This window comes from Vicugna pacos, chromosome 25, assembly GCF_048564905.1.
Source record: "Vicugna pacos chromosome 25, VicPac4, whole genome shotgun sequence".
Classification (NCBI taxonomy): Eukaryota; Metazoa; Chordata; class Mammalia; order Artiodactyla; family Camelidae; genus Vicugna; species Vicugna pacos.
The window spans coordinates 10,604,878-10,622,093 of NC_133011.1; the positions used below are offsets into that span (position 1 = coordinate 10,604,878).

General features: G+C 41.8%; 1 protein-coding gene across 4 annotated transcripts in view; it reads left to right on the forward strand.

Moving 5' to 3' along the window:
• Positions 1-17,216, forward strand: part of GRHL2 (grainyhead like transcription factor 2) — a 144,790-nt gene that overhangs the window by 28,636 nt on the left and 98,938 nt on the right. For all 4 annotated transcript variants that reach the window (XM_015246054.3, XM_031691211.2, XM_015246052.3 and 1 more), the window contains exons 2-3: positions 7,594-7,789; positions 14,664-14,731. In XM_015246054.3, coding sequence (XP_015101540.1) covers positions 7,594-7,789; positions 14,664-14,731 — 264 coding nt within the window. The remainder of the gene's footprint in view (positions 1-7,593; positions 7,790-14,663; positions 14,732-17,216) is intronic.

Consider the following 17,216-nt stretch of genomic DNA (forward strand, 5'->3'; position numbering starts at 1 on the left):
AAGAATTGGCAACAGAGAAGGATGCTTAAGAGCTCAGGCTCTGGGATGCAGTCCTGGTCTAAGCTGCCCGCTATGTGACCCTGGGCAAGTAACTTAGCATTCTGTGCTCAGTGTCCCTGTCAATGTAAAAGGCATGATTACCTTGCTTGACTTTAAGGCTACAGTAAGGAATAAATGTGTTAACCTGCGTCCTGGGCTTAGTACACCATCTAGCATATGGCAGGTGCTCTATAACTATGTGTGACTTATTACTGAAGTCTATTTGAAAGGTGACAAAGTAATAAGAAGCAAATAAAAATTCATCTATAATCACTGCTAACATTTTGGATTTTGGTTTACATACACACACGTTAACTAGCTTTAGTTACTTCATAGATTGTGAGCTCTACAAATTCTCTCCATTTAAAAAATTCTTTTTTTGTCATCTTCCTTTTATTTCTCATTATATCTTCTCCTCATGGTTGTTTCTAGTGCCTGATAATGTGCTTTTCCTGCAGCTTCTTAATTATACCCCTCATCCTCTCAGTCCTTGATTACTTAATAGGGAGACGAAGGACACTTAGGGCAGAAGCAAAATAGGGCACCGATGAGACAGAGAGAGAGAGAGACAGATGTATTATACTTCAATCAATGGGTCAGTATACTTTGCAGTTAATATATCTAAAATGGAACTATCTTACTTCCAGTAGACGTAAGTTTTTGTTTTAAAATTGATTATTTTAAAAAACTGCATTTTATTTGGTGGAGAGCATCATAACATTTTCACTGAGTTAATCGAACTCTCTCTTTCTCAAACGTAACCATCTTCAACATAAGATTATCAGTGTCACCCTAGGCTTGTGGATTCATTTCGTTTCCTTTGAATCTTACATGGATTAGGTCAAGGGCAAAAGGTTAGAGTCATTAAGGATAAGTGCTCAGGGTAGAAATTTCCTGATCAATTTCAACCCTTGTTGTAACATGGAAAGTGTCTGTTATCTTTTGTGATTTGCCTCTAGCAAGTACCAAAAAGAGGGATATTATTGAAAGTAGCTACCAGTGAAATGACTAACACTGTTGGCATTTAAATTGTGACGTTAACCCTGGTTAGGATGATTGCTTCATTAGTTTCTGTTTGAAGGTCAGATTCTATTAAAGGAGAAAATGCCAAGATTCCTAAAGAAAGAGTAATTGTCAGTCCTTGAAACCTTGCTCTTAAATTTAAGGTCTGAATAGAGTCTTTTTTTTTTTTTTTGGCTGGGAAGCTGAAGTGATTGCATGTCAGTAATGAGCTACAGCTACAGTACATCAGCTACAAGAAAGTGAAGTGGACGGAGACTAAACCTCAAGTGCTGAAGACTCTGCATAAGATGAGATATTCTATTTAGAAAACAGAATTCATGCAGTCTCAAGACAGGCTGTGCACGTGTGAGCGTGTGTGTGTGTGTGATTGGGGATGGGGTGGGGATTGGTGCTTTTAGGAGAAAGCCTATGGCAAAGCTGGAGAAGAGGGGTTCTCGGATCTTTGAGTGAAGCCAGGCAGGTTGGGAATCCCAGGCAGGGCAGGAAAGTGGTGCAGGACGAAGACTGGCCTGTGTATGGGAACTTCTGGGTTTTTAGTTTAATGAATGCCACTTTCTTGGTGTAATTGGTGGATCTGACAGCTGAATGATAGTTTTCTTTGCAAAGACAGTATCCTTTGCATAGTAAAAATTAAATGGTGGAATATGTAATAAGTAATATACATGCTGCAGGATTTCCTAGAACAGGGAGGCCCTGAAGAGCCTAAACAGGGACAATCAGGGAGCATTTTCTGGAAGATGGGATGGGATGTTGCAGCTGGACTTTGATAAGAGTAGATTTAGATTGAGAGAATGAGGAAGAGGATTTCAGGCAAGGAAACAGTCTGAGCAAGGCATGGAAGGAGGAATGAGGCTTCTTTGCGAATTCCTTATATTAAGCAAGTAGAAAGAAAGAAATCTTGAAAAGTAGATAGGGACCTAATAATGAAGAATCTTATGTATCAGACAGGATTTTGGATTTGATAGTATAGGTGGTAAAGAATCATAGTACACTTTTGAAAACAGTTATCCATGACGATGATTCCATAGGGCTTCATTATGGATCGAAGTGGGGAAAGTTGAAGGATAAAGAGACTAGTTGGAGGCATGAGGAGAGAAGACCAAAGCTGTGATCGTGGGTATGGTGACTGACTGCATGTAAGGACAGAGAGAAAGAATAATAGCTAACACAAGTGAGGCTTTTACACTGCGTCAGTTTTAGTTCTGACAAGATGCTAGAGAGTGGATATTATTATTATTTACCTCGTTTAGGGTGCATCTCAAATTTACAGGTGAGAAAAACTGATGCCCAGAAAGGTTAATGATCTTGTCCAGGGTTACACAGCTGGGAAGTGGTGCAGCCAGGATATGCACCCAAGCCCTCTGGCTCCTGAGTCTACATTTTAAACCAGTCCACACGATTTGGCTCTGGATGACTGGGGACAGATGAAGGAGAGGAGTGTCCAACTGAGAAAGAACGATTAGCTTAGTTTTGGATTGAGTTTAAGGTGCCAACAGGACATCTAAGGAGAAGGCAAAACTGGCTCTCATGCGATGCACATCTGTCAGTCATTAATGCAGAGAATCAGTGAAACCATATGAATCAACAATGGAGAGAAAAGAACAAAGGGCCTAGGAATGATCAGAGTTAGAGGAATAAGAGGAGAGTTCAGATGGGGCAGAAATTAGAGAAGAATGATTGGCTACAGAGGAGAACCACCCTTGGACAGTGTCTTGGAAGTCAGCTAAGGCAAGTCTTTTCGGAAGTAAGAAATGGCGAGGAAAATCCAAGGAGATTAAGAACTGAGAACAGTCTATTGGCTTTTGAGCACAGGTCATTAGTAGAGTCAGTTCTAAAGAGAAGTAATAGTTCTAACTATTATTTATTGAAGCTCTGTAATGTACCAGGCTCTTCATGTATAAATAGCTCAGTTATTCCTTTAGAACAAGGAATTCCTTTAGAACAGCCTTATACTGTAAGATTGATAACACAATACAAAGGAAGCTCAAAGAAGTAAAGTAGCTCATCTAAATTCAGTCATTGACAGAGCTGAGGTAAAAACTGAGGTTTATTCAACTCTAAAACCATTCTCCCCCTAGATTAAGACAAAACCCCACAAAAAACCCCAAAACAACCCTCCCGCAAAAGAAAAACCAGCGCCCTTCTAGGAATTATAAAAAAGAAATGAATGATGAGAAGTGGATTTCAAGTGATAACTTGAAGGCAAAATGTCACTGTCCTAGTTTTTGTTTTGTGAAATGGATTTATGCCTGGATTTATTGACTATTACTACACATACTTTTAGGAGGCGAAGGCTGAGTTTCGTATGCTTCTCCCCAGCCAAGCGTTCGCTCCGCTAGACTCTTGTTAATGCCTGAGGGGATGTCGGTTGTCTGTGCTAGAGTGATCTGGAACTTTTCTTGACTTGTCGGTTATGATTTCAGTTACGTGACTGCTCCACCTCTTTCACTTCTTTAGCTGATGACTCATCTCTTAATTTTTCTCTCAACATCAACAAGATGAAGTAGTGGATTAAAGAAACAAATGAAAGAAAAAAAAGTTACATGTATGATCTAACTGGGCCTTAGCCTTGCTGTGAATACTCAGGTGCTAATCTAAACTTGCCTCCAGCGGAGAACCAGGGATCCAGTTTATAGAGTTGCTGTTTACAGTTCTGTGTTTGCGGCAACGCAGAACATTACATCCCCAAAGCAATAGAAAGGACATTTGAAAAGCCGCCCAGAGCAGATTAGAACTGCCATTCCAAAAGAAAAAACAATGATGAAACTCAACTTCAGAAAGTGTTTTGAACTTCGGTAAAAGCTGTTCTGTGAAACTTTCCTTTCTTTACAACTCTACATGCTTGCTCAGTGTACCAGAGAGATTATTCTGTTTTTATTCAACCAAGCTTTATTCAACAGTGCTCTGTTGAGAGATTATATCTACGAAGAAAACTAAAGTCATTATGCGGTTAAGAGGAGGCGCATAAAAATCCTGTCGCCATCAAAAAAACGAACAGAAACAGCTAGTAAGGCTGTGCTTTCCCAGAATGTTTTTTTCCATTGATCACATAAGGATTCATCAACCATTTCATCGGAGGCGAGAGGCTGATGAATCTAGATTTATGAGCGAACGCTTGTGCAGGAAACAGATGAGACCAGCAATCTAGGAGACTTAGCAGGAGAGAGTAGGGACTCTAAGAAGAAAGAGTCAAGGAAAAATCTCTCCAGTGAATCAGGACACTACTTATTGTAAATCAAGAGCTGGCTCTCACCCTTCAGCTTGGCACTTCCTCGTACACTTTTGGAAATTAGCTAGTGTTGTAATTAACACCCCTCTGCTCCCCAAGCTTCTCTCAGGCAAGAGAGTAAAATCTTCATCTTTTTCAATGGTGAGGTCGCTGCAAATAACCTGAAGCTCTTCTTTCCTATGGGACTGAGCATTTTAGGTAGTGTCTGTGGTGCCAGAACCTCGTGGGCCACGATTAAGGTGCAGAATCCTGTTTCACCCTTCAAGTGAAAGTGCCCCCAGGCACCCAGGGTGGCCCCTGCTAAATGCTTGTTGTAGGGATGGTGGTGACACTGACCCAATGTGGACCCACTCCCTCTGCCTTCTTGGTCCTCCCAGAGACCTCGTTTCTTCCACTTACAGCTCTTAGGAGTCCACCAAAATTCTGTGTCCAAATCCAACACTGTCCTATATGACTAGTAATTTCCACAACATGGAAATGCTATTTTCCTGTTAAATCAGAATAAGTAAATTTCTTTAGTCGACTCTCCCAAATGAATACACATGTGCTCCTTTTGTCAGAAAATTCCATTTGCATTCCCAGAAGTAGTCTTCACATTAAAAACGGTTCCCACATCTGCCTATCTTGACATTTGCCAGCACATTCCTGCCTTTCCTTCAGGTCTTTGTGAAAATGTTGCTTCCTCCTTGGTGTATATATATATATATACATACACACACACCATATATAGACCATATATTACTCATGACACCGTCCATTTCTCACTCATCACTCTTGTAATAGCAGTGCTTTCTTTCGGAAAGCTGGACTGCAAGCTACGAGGGCTGTGGGAAATTGTCTGCATCGTTTGCTGTTGCGTCTTTTACAGCTAGCATGATGCCTGGACCCAATGGGCTTCCAATCAGTACTTATGGAAAATAGCTAAATGAACAACTTCAGTTTCCCTTTAATCAGTGATTATCTTGAGCACGTTTACATTATAATCAATTTTACCAAAAATTGCTAAACGCACAGACTTCACAGGAACGTAGAGCTGTGTGGTGACGGTGACACCTGTTATTGTACAGCATCGTGTAGTTTACAGAACTCTGGCTTATCCATTACTTCATTCGCTTCTTACGGTGACGTGTGAGGTAAGTCAGATGGACAGTGCTGTCCTTATTTAAGGCACAGAGAAACGGAACCTCACACAGTTTTCCTCCACTGTAAGTGGTGAGCGGGGACTCACTTCCAGGGCCTGTGCTGCTTCCTGTCACCGCACTGCTTAATGGTTAGAAAGCCCTGCCACCAAGGGTTTTTTCATTTATTTCCAGAAACTTGATTATACCCTTTGAATCCAGTTCATTTGCAATTGGGTCATTATTTTCTCTTTCTTCCCAATCAGTTCCACCAAACCCCTGGCACAAGGAGTTCAGATCAGGGGCTTGGAGATCATCTAGCCTAGAGTTCCACTCTGCTAAATGTGGATTTCTCTCCCTCGTCCCCAGAATTATCTCACTAAGGTCAGTGTGATTTTCTGACCATACGCCAATGCAAAGTGCCAGCCTCCACATAAGGGCTTCAGCACAGCCTTTGTTGAGGGTTCCTGCCAGTGCTCCACCACTCAGGGAGCTAAGACACCATCTGCCATTGGAAGGCCTTGCAAGAATCAGCAAGAAGAGATGTCTTTGAGAACCACATGATCCCCAGAAGGCTCTTGGCTGAATTTCCACTGGGCGGTGTGGTTGTTGCCTTTGCAGTCCGGTCACTTGTCTACTAGGAGGAGACACAGTCACTTGTCATGTTACTATTAGGAGACATAGATATTACTGAAACACAATGTCTCATTGTTACTTTTTGGTTTCACTTCAGCGATCAAGCCTGGGGAGCTGCTGAGGACTGTCATGATTTGGGGATATTTGAGTTATTATCACATTGTCCTTAAGAGATTGCTTTGACACTATTTACAATAGCCAAGACATGAAAGCAATCTAAGTGTCCATAGACAGATGATGGGTAAAGATGTGGTGTGTAAACACACACACACACACACACACACACACACACACACACACACACACAACAATGGAATACTACTCAGCCATAAAAAAGAATGAAATGATGCCATTTACAGCAACATGCATGGACCTAGAGTTATCATACTAAGTGAAGTAAGTCAGAGAAAGACAAATATCATATCACTTATGTGTGGAATCTAAAAAGTGATACAAATGAACTTATTTACAAAACAGAAACAGACTCACAGACATAGAAAACAAACTTAAGGTTACCAGGAGGGGAAAGTGGTAGGGGAGGGATAAATTAGGAGTTTGGGATTAATACATACAAACTACTACATAGAAAACAGATAAACAACAAGGACCTACTGTCTGGCACAGGGAACTACATTCTATATCTTGTAATAACCTATAATGGAAAAGAATGAATATATGTATAAATGAATCCCCATGCTGATGCTGTGCCTCAGAAACTAACACAACAGTGTAAATCAACCATATTTCAATAAAAAATTAAACGGAATTAAAAAGAAAAAAAAGAACTTGCTTTGATGGTTAATTGCTGCTCTCCCCAAGTTTGGCTTGGTTAGGACTGACAAACGACTCCAACCCCTTTTGTCTCTACAGAAGATTTTCCAGGTGCTCTCCTCACTCCCTATGGTGATTTTTAATAACCTGTAGCTTCCTTATCCCTTAGCTATAGGAGGATCCCGTGGCAACACAGGATTCACATGCAGAGTCTGTCTCATTCCTGTTGCTTCACATCCCTGTTACTCAGCATAACTGCAACATGTCTTGTTGCAAAGTGGCTTCTACTGCCCTTTTTAATTAAAGGACTTAGACTGGTCTATAATTTTCTAGCAACTATAGTGGAAATTAACCTAGAGAAAAGAACTTTTAGTAATCATTAACTTATTGGTTACATTTACTGTATGGCACATATATATACATCAGATTTCAATGAAATCTGTTTCCTCCCAGCGTTTCATTCTAACATTCGTTAATAAAGAATAATCAGATGAAACGATTTGTCTCCTGAGATGACTGGATATGAAAACCAAGTGTGAAGGGAACTGACTTACACTATGTATATATACTGCCTTGTAAAGGCCATTATTTCTTCTCGCAAACAGTAAAAGAAAAAATCAGTGGCTTCAGCAATGCAATGTGGCTGTCACTTTAGGCTTAATCTTTCCTTCTCTTCCATCCTCGGGAAGTACAGCTTCACCCAATAACGTGTATATTTTTACTGGGAAAAGGAACACTTCCCTGCTAATGAGCCTCACCCTTCTCTTGCCTTCACAGTAACAAACGTCTGGTGGCCTTGGTGCCCATGCCCAGTGACCCTCCGTTTAATACCCGAAGAGCCTACACCAGTGAGGATGAGGCCTGGAAGTCGTATTTGGAGAACCCCCTGACGGCGGCCACCAAGGCGATGATGAGCATTAACGGCGACGAGGACAGCGCCGCCGCCCTGGGCCTGCTGTACGACTACTACAAGGTAGACCCCAAGCCCCGCCCCCGCCCCGCCCCCTGCCCGGGCGCCTCCCCTCTCGGGGGCAGAGGGGGCAGCTGGTCCGTCCCAGCCCCGAGGACCAATGCTGTTCCCGCGCGGGCTGTGCAGTTCTGCCTCTTCCTGCTCTCACTGCCTCTCTGCCAACGTTCCCCCGACTCCACCGCCCCAGGGAGTTTCAATTTGGGGACCATCATTTCTGTGTCCTCTGTTCACGAGCATACCTATTACCTACATATAATTCCTACTTCATATCATACTGCAAACATTTCCTTGCTGCCGTTTTTACTTTATGACTATGATTTTTGGCGCATAAAGAATATTACGTTCTGTGGCTGTACCATAATTTAGTCCTTCCTCAGTTTGGGGGCATTTAGGTTGCTTCTATTTATTTTATTTATTTCTATTTTTCCCTTTGGAGGAGAGGAAGGTTTATTGCAGGGCCAAGCAAGGAAGACAGGTGGCTCATGCTTGGAAACCCTGGGCCCCTGGATGGTTTTGGGGGAAAAGTTTTTATAGGCAAAATTTGGAGTGAGGGCTGCAGGGTGTGTGACTTTATTCTGATTGGTTGGTGGTGAAGTAACAGGGCGGAGTTCCAGGAATGCTGCGCTCAGCCTGAAGTTGCCATCCTCCACCTGGAGGGGGGCCCTAGTTCCTAGAACTCAACGATGTTGTTATGTTCATTCCTTGGGGAAAACCCTGCCTAGGTTGCCTTTGGATTTTCCATTTTCCAAGAAACATCAAGGTCTCTAAATTTTTTAGTTTTGTAAGGGATATTCCGATGAATGTTTTTGTGGTAGATTTTGCAGCAATTCCAAAACCTAATTTTGTGTCCACTTGTTTCAATGGGAGCTTAATATTTGTTTTGAGAAATCTGTAAAACAAAATGAATGTCATTCACTGGCATTACAAACATACCTGCCATACAGTACCTTCAAAATAGGAGTATTTCAGGAAGTCAAACAACAAACAATGTCTGTCTCAACTATAAAGGACTGTCTGGTGTGACTTGTTCCCTTAGAACCAGTGATGTGTGAAAAATCAACAAGTATTTACAGAGTGAGGATATTTATTGCCTGATTTCATTGTAAAGTCCCTCAGCTTAGGCTGGGATTGGCACAAAGGTGAGAATGGCTTGTTTATTTTGCTGGTTGGGCACAGTGAACTCTTTACTTTAGAATAAGCATTGATTCCCCACCTCCCCTGCTCCCTCCATCAGGAGAAAATCACCTGAGAGGAATCTTGGCTTCCTGTTTCAGTCCTGATTCCCAATTCCTGTGTCCTTTCCACAGTCTCCACTTTTGCAAGTTGCAGTGTCTCCTGTGTCTCTCCTAAACCAGTTTTCGTGATTTCCAGAGCTCTCCCACCACCACCAACTCTGGCACTGCCCCCATGCCCACTCTTTCACCCAAGTTCTCTAAAATCACTCGTTCTTTTTCCAGCTTCTTCCCCTTTGTCCTAGGAGGGCTCCCTCCATGGGAAGAGGCATAAAAGCCAAGCCAAGTTGCACTATCTAAGATGAAGAATGAGGCATGAGTAACTGGCAGGTTGGCCCATCCAGGGTTTTTTAAGTGAGGATATTAACCCAAGTAAGTGTATCTCTTGTGGTTAGAATGTGCTGGAGAAATACGGGGAAGGAATCCCACTGGTACCCGTGTCCATCTAGGCTGACGTTTCACCCTCACCGAGAGAGCCGGAGTTGGCAGGTTCCCACAGCCCTCTTGTGAAGGTGTACAGCTCTCAATGTAGCACGAAGGGCCTTTAGCTCTGGGGGACTTGGGGTCCAGATGAAAGGATGTTTTAGGGTCTAAACTCCATTCCATGTAAGTAGAACAGTTTTCTACAATGAACAGGAAGTGCCTGAAAAAAGGGAGCCTGAGAAACAAAGATGGTTTCTTGGCAGGCTTTCCTTTCTTCTTTTCTTTGTTTGTGGTTGTTTTATATTTTTAATCCTTTTTGACTGAGGAGCTCTTTTGAAAAACACAAGGGTGAATTCTAAACGTTTTGGAGTGAAATTTTCCAGAACGTATTGAGGATGGTATAGAGAAGCACATGTTAGAGTGCTGCACATTCTAGGCCATTTCTTGAGGGTTCAACTGTGTTTAACTTTTGTGTTAATACACAATTTCCAGAAATAATCCCATCCTTAGAAAGGAATACTTTATTATAAAAAATAGTTAAAACTTAACAGTTTTATCAGTCTCTAATACCTAGTAGCGTATCATTCAAGTGACACCCTGATGTAATTGCTTGGATCATTACAGGGTTTTTGGTAACTTATATAAGTTTATTAAACAAATATGTTAGTTAACAGTTTTATAAGGCTTTGAATAAATATATTAAGATATATTTTGAAGAAATATATTATTCTTATTTTTTAAAAATGGATTCTATCCCATACTGTGAAATGGACATAATTTCATATATCTGCATTAGACGACAATTCTTTTGTATTAGATGACGATTCTTTTATATTGATGAAAAAGAGAAATGTACCTTGGAACAAAAATCCTTAGTAATTTAGAAAAGCAATTTATGTTATTTCTCATAGGTTCAGAGGATAATTAAGTATTAGTAAATATGGTACCTGTATTATGTCACCTCGTGCATGTTATATTAAATGTATTTAAAGGAAAGTTGAATATTGTTTTCTGTAAATATTTTGAGATGCAGAGTAGGGAGTTCACATAAAACTCAAATATGAAGATGTGGAGAAGAGGGAACCCTCATGTACTGCTGGTGGGAATGTAAATTGGTGCAGCCACTGTGGCAAACAGTACAGAGGTTTTTCAAAAAACTAAAAATAGAACTACCATATGACCCGGCAATTCCACTCCTGAGTGTATGTCCAAAAAACCCCAAAACACTAATTTGAAAAGATACTTGTACCCCAATAGCTGTATTATTTACAATTGTCAAAATATGGAAGCACCCTAAGTGTCTATCAACAAATGACAGGATAAAGAAAATATGGTATATAATACACACACACACACACACACTCACACACAGTATGGAAAACTACTTAGCCATAAAAAATGAAATTTTGTCATTCACAGCAACATGGATGGACTTGGAGGGTATTATGCTAAGTGAAATAAATTAGACAGAGAAAGACAAACTGTATGATATCATTTACATGTGGAATCTAGAAAATAAAAACAAACTAGTGAGTGTAACAAAAAAGAAAGACTCACACATACAGAGAACAAATTAGTGGTTACTAGTGGGGAGAATGAAGGGGGGAGGGGCAAGATAGGGATGGGGATTAAGAGGTACAAACTACTATGTATAAAATAAACTACAAGGATATAGTGTACAACACAGGGAATATAGCCAGCATTTTATAGTAATATAAATGGAGTATAGTCTTTAAAAATTGGGAATCACTATGTTGTACACCTGAAACTTCAATTACATTCTACATCAACCATACTTCAAAATAAATAAATAAATAGCCATCACCAACACCTGTACCCCACAAACTCCCCCAAACTCAATTTGTAATCAAGTCTATGACTCTTACTGTTGAATTAATAATATATTAATTTAGGATATAAAATATTTAAATAAAATATTTTCTAAGACCTTCTGGGCTAGCAGAGTTACATGGCTAATTTATTTCTCACAAGCTTTACTGTATTTTTGCTTGAAACTTTAAGCATTAAGGGATTATTCTTAATTCCAAAAACTCTGTGCCCAAATGATCATTTTCAGGCCTTAACCTGCTCTTTTTCACAGCTTATATATGCTGGAATTAAAGTTATAACAAAGTCAAATCCTCTTTGAGGATAGACTCTCTGTAGTAAAGTGAAATGTCAATAGAAAAAAATAAAGATTCTATTTTTTGAGTCTAAACTTTGGGAAGTCAAATTACTGTAACAATTGCTGCCACGTTATCACCTAAATTGTTTAGAATTTTTGTACCTCTTTGGAAGCGGTAATTGATTCTTTTTGTAAAGTAAACCATTTTCTCTTGCTCCTAAGGTTGGAATACATCTCCCCTCAGGGGCCAGTAGAGGGGGGACCGTGTGTGACACACAGCAGACACTCAAGAAATGACGGTCCCTGTCCTTGAAAATTGCAAAGCCTTGTGTTGGTAGAATACTTCATACATTTCAAAGTCTTTTCACGTACATTCTGAAACTTCAGGGAGTCCCATCAGGTTTTATATTTCACAGGTCAGGCAGCTAAGCAGGATTTACTCAAGGTCACAAGGCAATCCTGGACATTTCCTAATGTCTGTTTCGTTACACTGTCCGTGTTAGTCTGCTTGGGCTGCCATGAAGAAATACCACAGACTGGGGGACTTAAACAATAGAAATTTTTTTTCTCACAGTTCTGGAGGCTGGAAGTCCAAGGTCAAGGTGCTGACAGGGTTGGTTTCTGATGAGGCTTCTCTTCCTTCTTGACTTGAAGGCGGCCACCTTCTTCCTGTGTCTTCACATAGCATTTCCTCTGTGCACACACATACCTGGTGTCTCTTCCTCCTCTTATAAGGGCACCAGTCCTGTTGGATTAGGGACCCACCCTTGTGAACTCATTTAACCTTAATCACCTCCTTTAAAGGCCCTATCTCCAAATACACTCACACTGGGGATTAGGGTTTTAACACATGAGCTTTGAGGACACACAGTTCATTCTATAGCACTGCCCACCATTTAAAAAATACCTTCTTTGAATCCATTTGAAAATGGGTTCAAATTTTAAAGATACACATTTGAAGCTATTTAGATGGCATTTATTATAAAAACAACTAAATTGCTAGGATCTGTCATAATTTAGGGACTCATACTAGCCTAGTTTTCTGTTCAGTTCAAGCTACTTACTGGTAGCAGCTCCAAAGTCAAGTATGACCTTTCGATTAATTTCAGGCATGACAGAAAAGTGTGACAGATTGCATTAGTTAGTTCTTCTTTTAAGTGGTTTGATTTACTTTAGCTCACTTTGTTTTTCCACAGAGCCAGCCTTGCTGAATTGTGGGAGGTGAGTGGGGGTGGGGCTGGGCAGTCAAGTTCAGTCAGGAAGGCAGTGACTCCTTCTGGAAGAGACCAGGCTGGTGGGCTGGGCTTTATCCTCCCAAAAGGGAGTGCAGGGCTAAGTGCATGGCCTTGCTTTTTGCTCGATGAATGAGTGAATACATGATTTAATAAATATTCATAAGCTGTTGAAATTTTTAAAAGAAATTAGCTTTTCATTTTAAGCTTATACATACATATTCTAGAAAACACAGGGAATCTTAAAGAAGAAACTGAAATGTCCTGTAATTCTTCTGTCATGGTATTTGCCATCATTTCCTCCATTCCTGAAGGACTGTGAGCACAGGCCTGGCAGACTGAAGAAATGATTTACACACATTACAGCAGCAGCAGGGAGGTGGGTTGTGGGCAGAGAGTCCAGTGAAGAGTCCGTTGCCATCCATACTTTATCATGTATCAGAATTTCATTTTTAAGGCCAAGTAATATTCCATTGTATGTGGCTATGGTGAATAACGGTGCTGTGAACACGGGTGTGCTGGGTACTGAACTTTTATGTTTGCCTGTCATCCTGAGTAGGCAACAGGCACTGTTTTATTCATCTCATTTCTGTCTAGCACTCACTTAGAATGCCTGCTACCTTGTAGACCCTCAACACTGACATGTGAGTGAAGGACTTACAACGGACTGACTTTATCTTTATTTAACAAATAAAGTCCCAGACACTCTAAGTGCTTTTTAAGAAATTAACTCATTTAATTTTCCTAAACACTCTGTGAGGTATAGGACTCTCATTATGCCTGCTTTACAGCTGAGGAAAGTGAGGCAAAGTTAGTTAGTGGTAGAGAGGAGCTTTGACCCAGCCAGTCAAGTGTAGGTCTGGACTCTCAGCCGCTCTGCTGTGTTGCCTCCCTCATCCAGCTGACTAAGCTTGCACACATATTCAGGTGAATGGAGACCAGGAACATTGCTGGAGGAAGCCAGAAGGGAGATGCTTCTTATAAACACTCTTTTATGTCAATAGTGAAGGCTGTGTTTTGAGTGCAGATATTTGGCTAGAAAGGAGATCTGGAGATTTAGGAAAAAACCAAATAACCAAAACATTCAACCAGCCAAACAAATATAGACCCACTATTCGTGTGTTCAAAGACTATGGCAGAGATATGCGCTCGATCCTTAGTGCAGTAGAGCCATCAGATGATGCTTAGAGACACGGCTGGTGAGGGTGTCCCTTCTCTCAGGTAGCACTTTTTCAGTCATCTTTTAGGTAATGTGCTGGCATTGTGGTTGTGAAGACAACAGTAAAAGTGCACTTAAAGAATGATGGAAGGCAGTCCATGAACTATGTAGGGAGGGTGGGTAAAGGCTGGTCCCAGTATTAGGTGCTGCTCCCCCACTGGACAGTGCGGCCCCCCGCCCAATTCGCTCCCCTCCACGTCAGCCCCTGGAGTCTCTCGTCAAAATGGAGAGTCAGTCCCTGTTCCTTAACAGGATGCTCATTGTAGGTCCGAGATGTTTTCGATCTGCTCCAGGGCACAGATGCCCAGATTCATCCTCCACTCATGATGCCCCTTTCCTCTCATCCACTCCCAAAGTGGGGAGAGCTTGGGAGGCACTCAGGTCCAGGGAGAGTGGCCTGTGGCAGCAGTGCCCCGCAGAATCAGGCTTGCTGTGGCCCTACGTTTATCATCACCCTTTTGTGTCTGATCCACTGTCATTGCCACTCAGGCTACTCACCTTTAACCATCTCCTAGCTTTCGCAGAGCTGCCACCTTTTCCTGGAGAATGTCCCATTTCATATTCTTTGCTTGTGCTGGTGTCTAGCTCTGCACAAGGTCACAGTTGCCTCCATGTAAGTCTGACTGATGCTCGGTGATGTTTGCAGGTTCCTCGAGACAAGAGGCTGCTGTCTGTAAGCAAAGCAAGCGACAGCCAAGAAGACCAGGATAAAAGGTATGATAATCTATAAAAGATATGGCTGGCTCCCCGAATAACTCTTTTTCTACATTTTTTGAAAACAACAGTATTAAACTATAACTTTTGTTCTTGAGAGGCGTTCTCGAGAAGCTTAACCTCCCCTACCTGTCTTTTGGAGTCTGGACCAAAATTGGATCTCTCAGCGAGTAAAGCAAATTGCAGTTTTTGGTTTTACATTCAAAGTGTCATCAACGGGCTCTTGATATCCTCCCTCCTAAGGAGGCTGCAAATCCCAAGAGTTAGAAGTGATACTCTGGCAAGACAGCCCACCGCTGGTGGGAGCTTTGCTGAAAATCCTATGGCTGTATGACTGCGATGAGGCCCTTGAGGGGTGAGACACCTGCAGATCACCTTTGTGAGGGAAGAGGAAGGAGGCCAGGCTGATCTCAGTCCAGGGAGGAGCCGGTAGAGAGCCATGGGTGGCAGAGGGCGGTGTCTGGGTGCTGGGCTACGAAAGATGTCTGGAGAGCAAATGTCATACTGCTTTCCTGCAACCCTGAATTAACAACCAGCTGAAAAATAAGACACAGACCGATTGAAATTTAAAAAGAAAAAGAAAATCAGTTTTGTTTCTGCTGAAGCTAGTGAGAGCATGTGATTTTGAATCAGCAGTTTGTAACATGTCAGTCTTGCCTTAGATACGGCTACTCATCTAGTCCTAAGCAGGGCTTCAGCCCTCCCTGGAGGGACAGGCCACCTGCGGCATGGCCGTGGTGACTGGAGCATCCCCTCTGAGACTCCCCAGGATGATCCAGACATATGGAGGGAGCCAGAGGGTCTGGACCAGCTTGTTCAGCTGCTTCTCCCAAGCTCACCAACCAGATACACCTCTTCCCCGGTAAAGCGATGGAGAAGCCGCGGTGGAGAAGCCGCGGTGCTTCCCTGCTGGGGGGGTTTCCCCTTGGCAACATGAAGCTAGGAGAAGTGAAGTCTCCTGCTAACAACACATATGCCAGGATCTTACCTGGCCTTGGTAGCAGCTGCTTGTGACATTGCGATCTTGTTAGATGACTAGCAGTGGGCGCCCCCCCCCCCCGCCCCCGCAACCGGCAGCCCTGTGCTGCGCGTCACCTCTCAAAGCATTCGCCATCCCGCCCTCCAGCAGGGGATCACTGCTGTCTGCGTCCGATGTGCAGTTCCGCAGGGATCTTCTGATGCTCCACGCTGCTCTGGGGACGTGGGCACTAGTTGGTAGCAGTGAGGACAGGGAGAGAGATGCTGATACTCTTCAGGTCCTGTAACTTTTCCTCCATCCAGCCAGTATTTATTAAGCTAAGCATTGCTGTCTGCTGTCTGCTCAGTCCTATACCAGTAATCACAGAAAGGTGGTGGTGGAGGGTGTGTGAAGGAATCTAAGATGCGTACTCTGTATGCATCATAATAGATAAAAGAGGCCATGCTTTGGTAAAGCATCTTTTAGAACAACATTAAAGACTGACAGCCGCTCATTGTATTTTAATGGCCATTTTTGTGATTTCAATGAAGCACCTTAAAAAAAAAACCTGGCAGGGAGGCATAGACAACCACCTTGTATAGGACTAATTATGACTTAGTAGACTTCTGGTTGAATGTAATTTAGAAGGATATCATTTAGTCTGCAGTGTGTTCATGAATTAAGGTGCCATGTGCTAACGTATCATTACAAATGTTTATATACAGAAGTCACTACTTTGAAAAGTAACTGAGAATCTCAACTACATGACTCAAATTTTTTTTTTAAAGCACCATTTCATGCACCATTCTTAGCATTGCATTTTTTCTCATATTATTATGTTTGGTTTAATATTAAATTCTATTGCTCATGAATTAGTATCACAGTAATTCTTACTTCTGATCTGATCTGGCTTTTTTGGATGTCTTCCAAGGTTCTCTGGCATCAGCTTTTAAAGCCAATGCTACTATATGGAAGTTACAGTTACATCTTTTAGGATGGTGCTGACTCTTATTTCTTTGTCATGTGGTACTAACGACTTGACTAGGTCTGTACCCCTGTTATTAGTTTGCTTATTTATTTGTTTGTTTATAAGAACATACAAAATATTTTGGCTTGTGTTTCTTGTTTAGAATTCAGGTGTTTTGCATGAACTAAAAGTTTAAGAAATTTGGACTGAAATGGACTCTAACTAGAGAGGAGTTGATTAATTTTGAATATTTTGGCAAAGCCAGTAAGACCATGCTTGTGCAAAGCCCAGAAGAGTGGAAAATGGGTAACAGCTTTGGTAGCTAATCAACAGAGACCAACCCTTCTGCACCCTACTTGCAGGACACTGTCCCCTAGTATTAACAGTTACTCATCCACAAAAGGGCCCTGGGCAAAATGAATTTGGGAAATTCTGGGTTACAATTAAACAAATGAAGGAACCCCTGGGGGCCTTTACTGTGTTCACGGTGTTTGTGACCCACCAGGGTGTTCTCATTTTGGCAATTTTTTTTTCTTAAATACTGATTTTATCAGGGACTC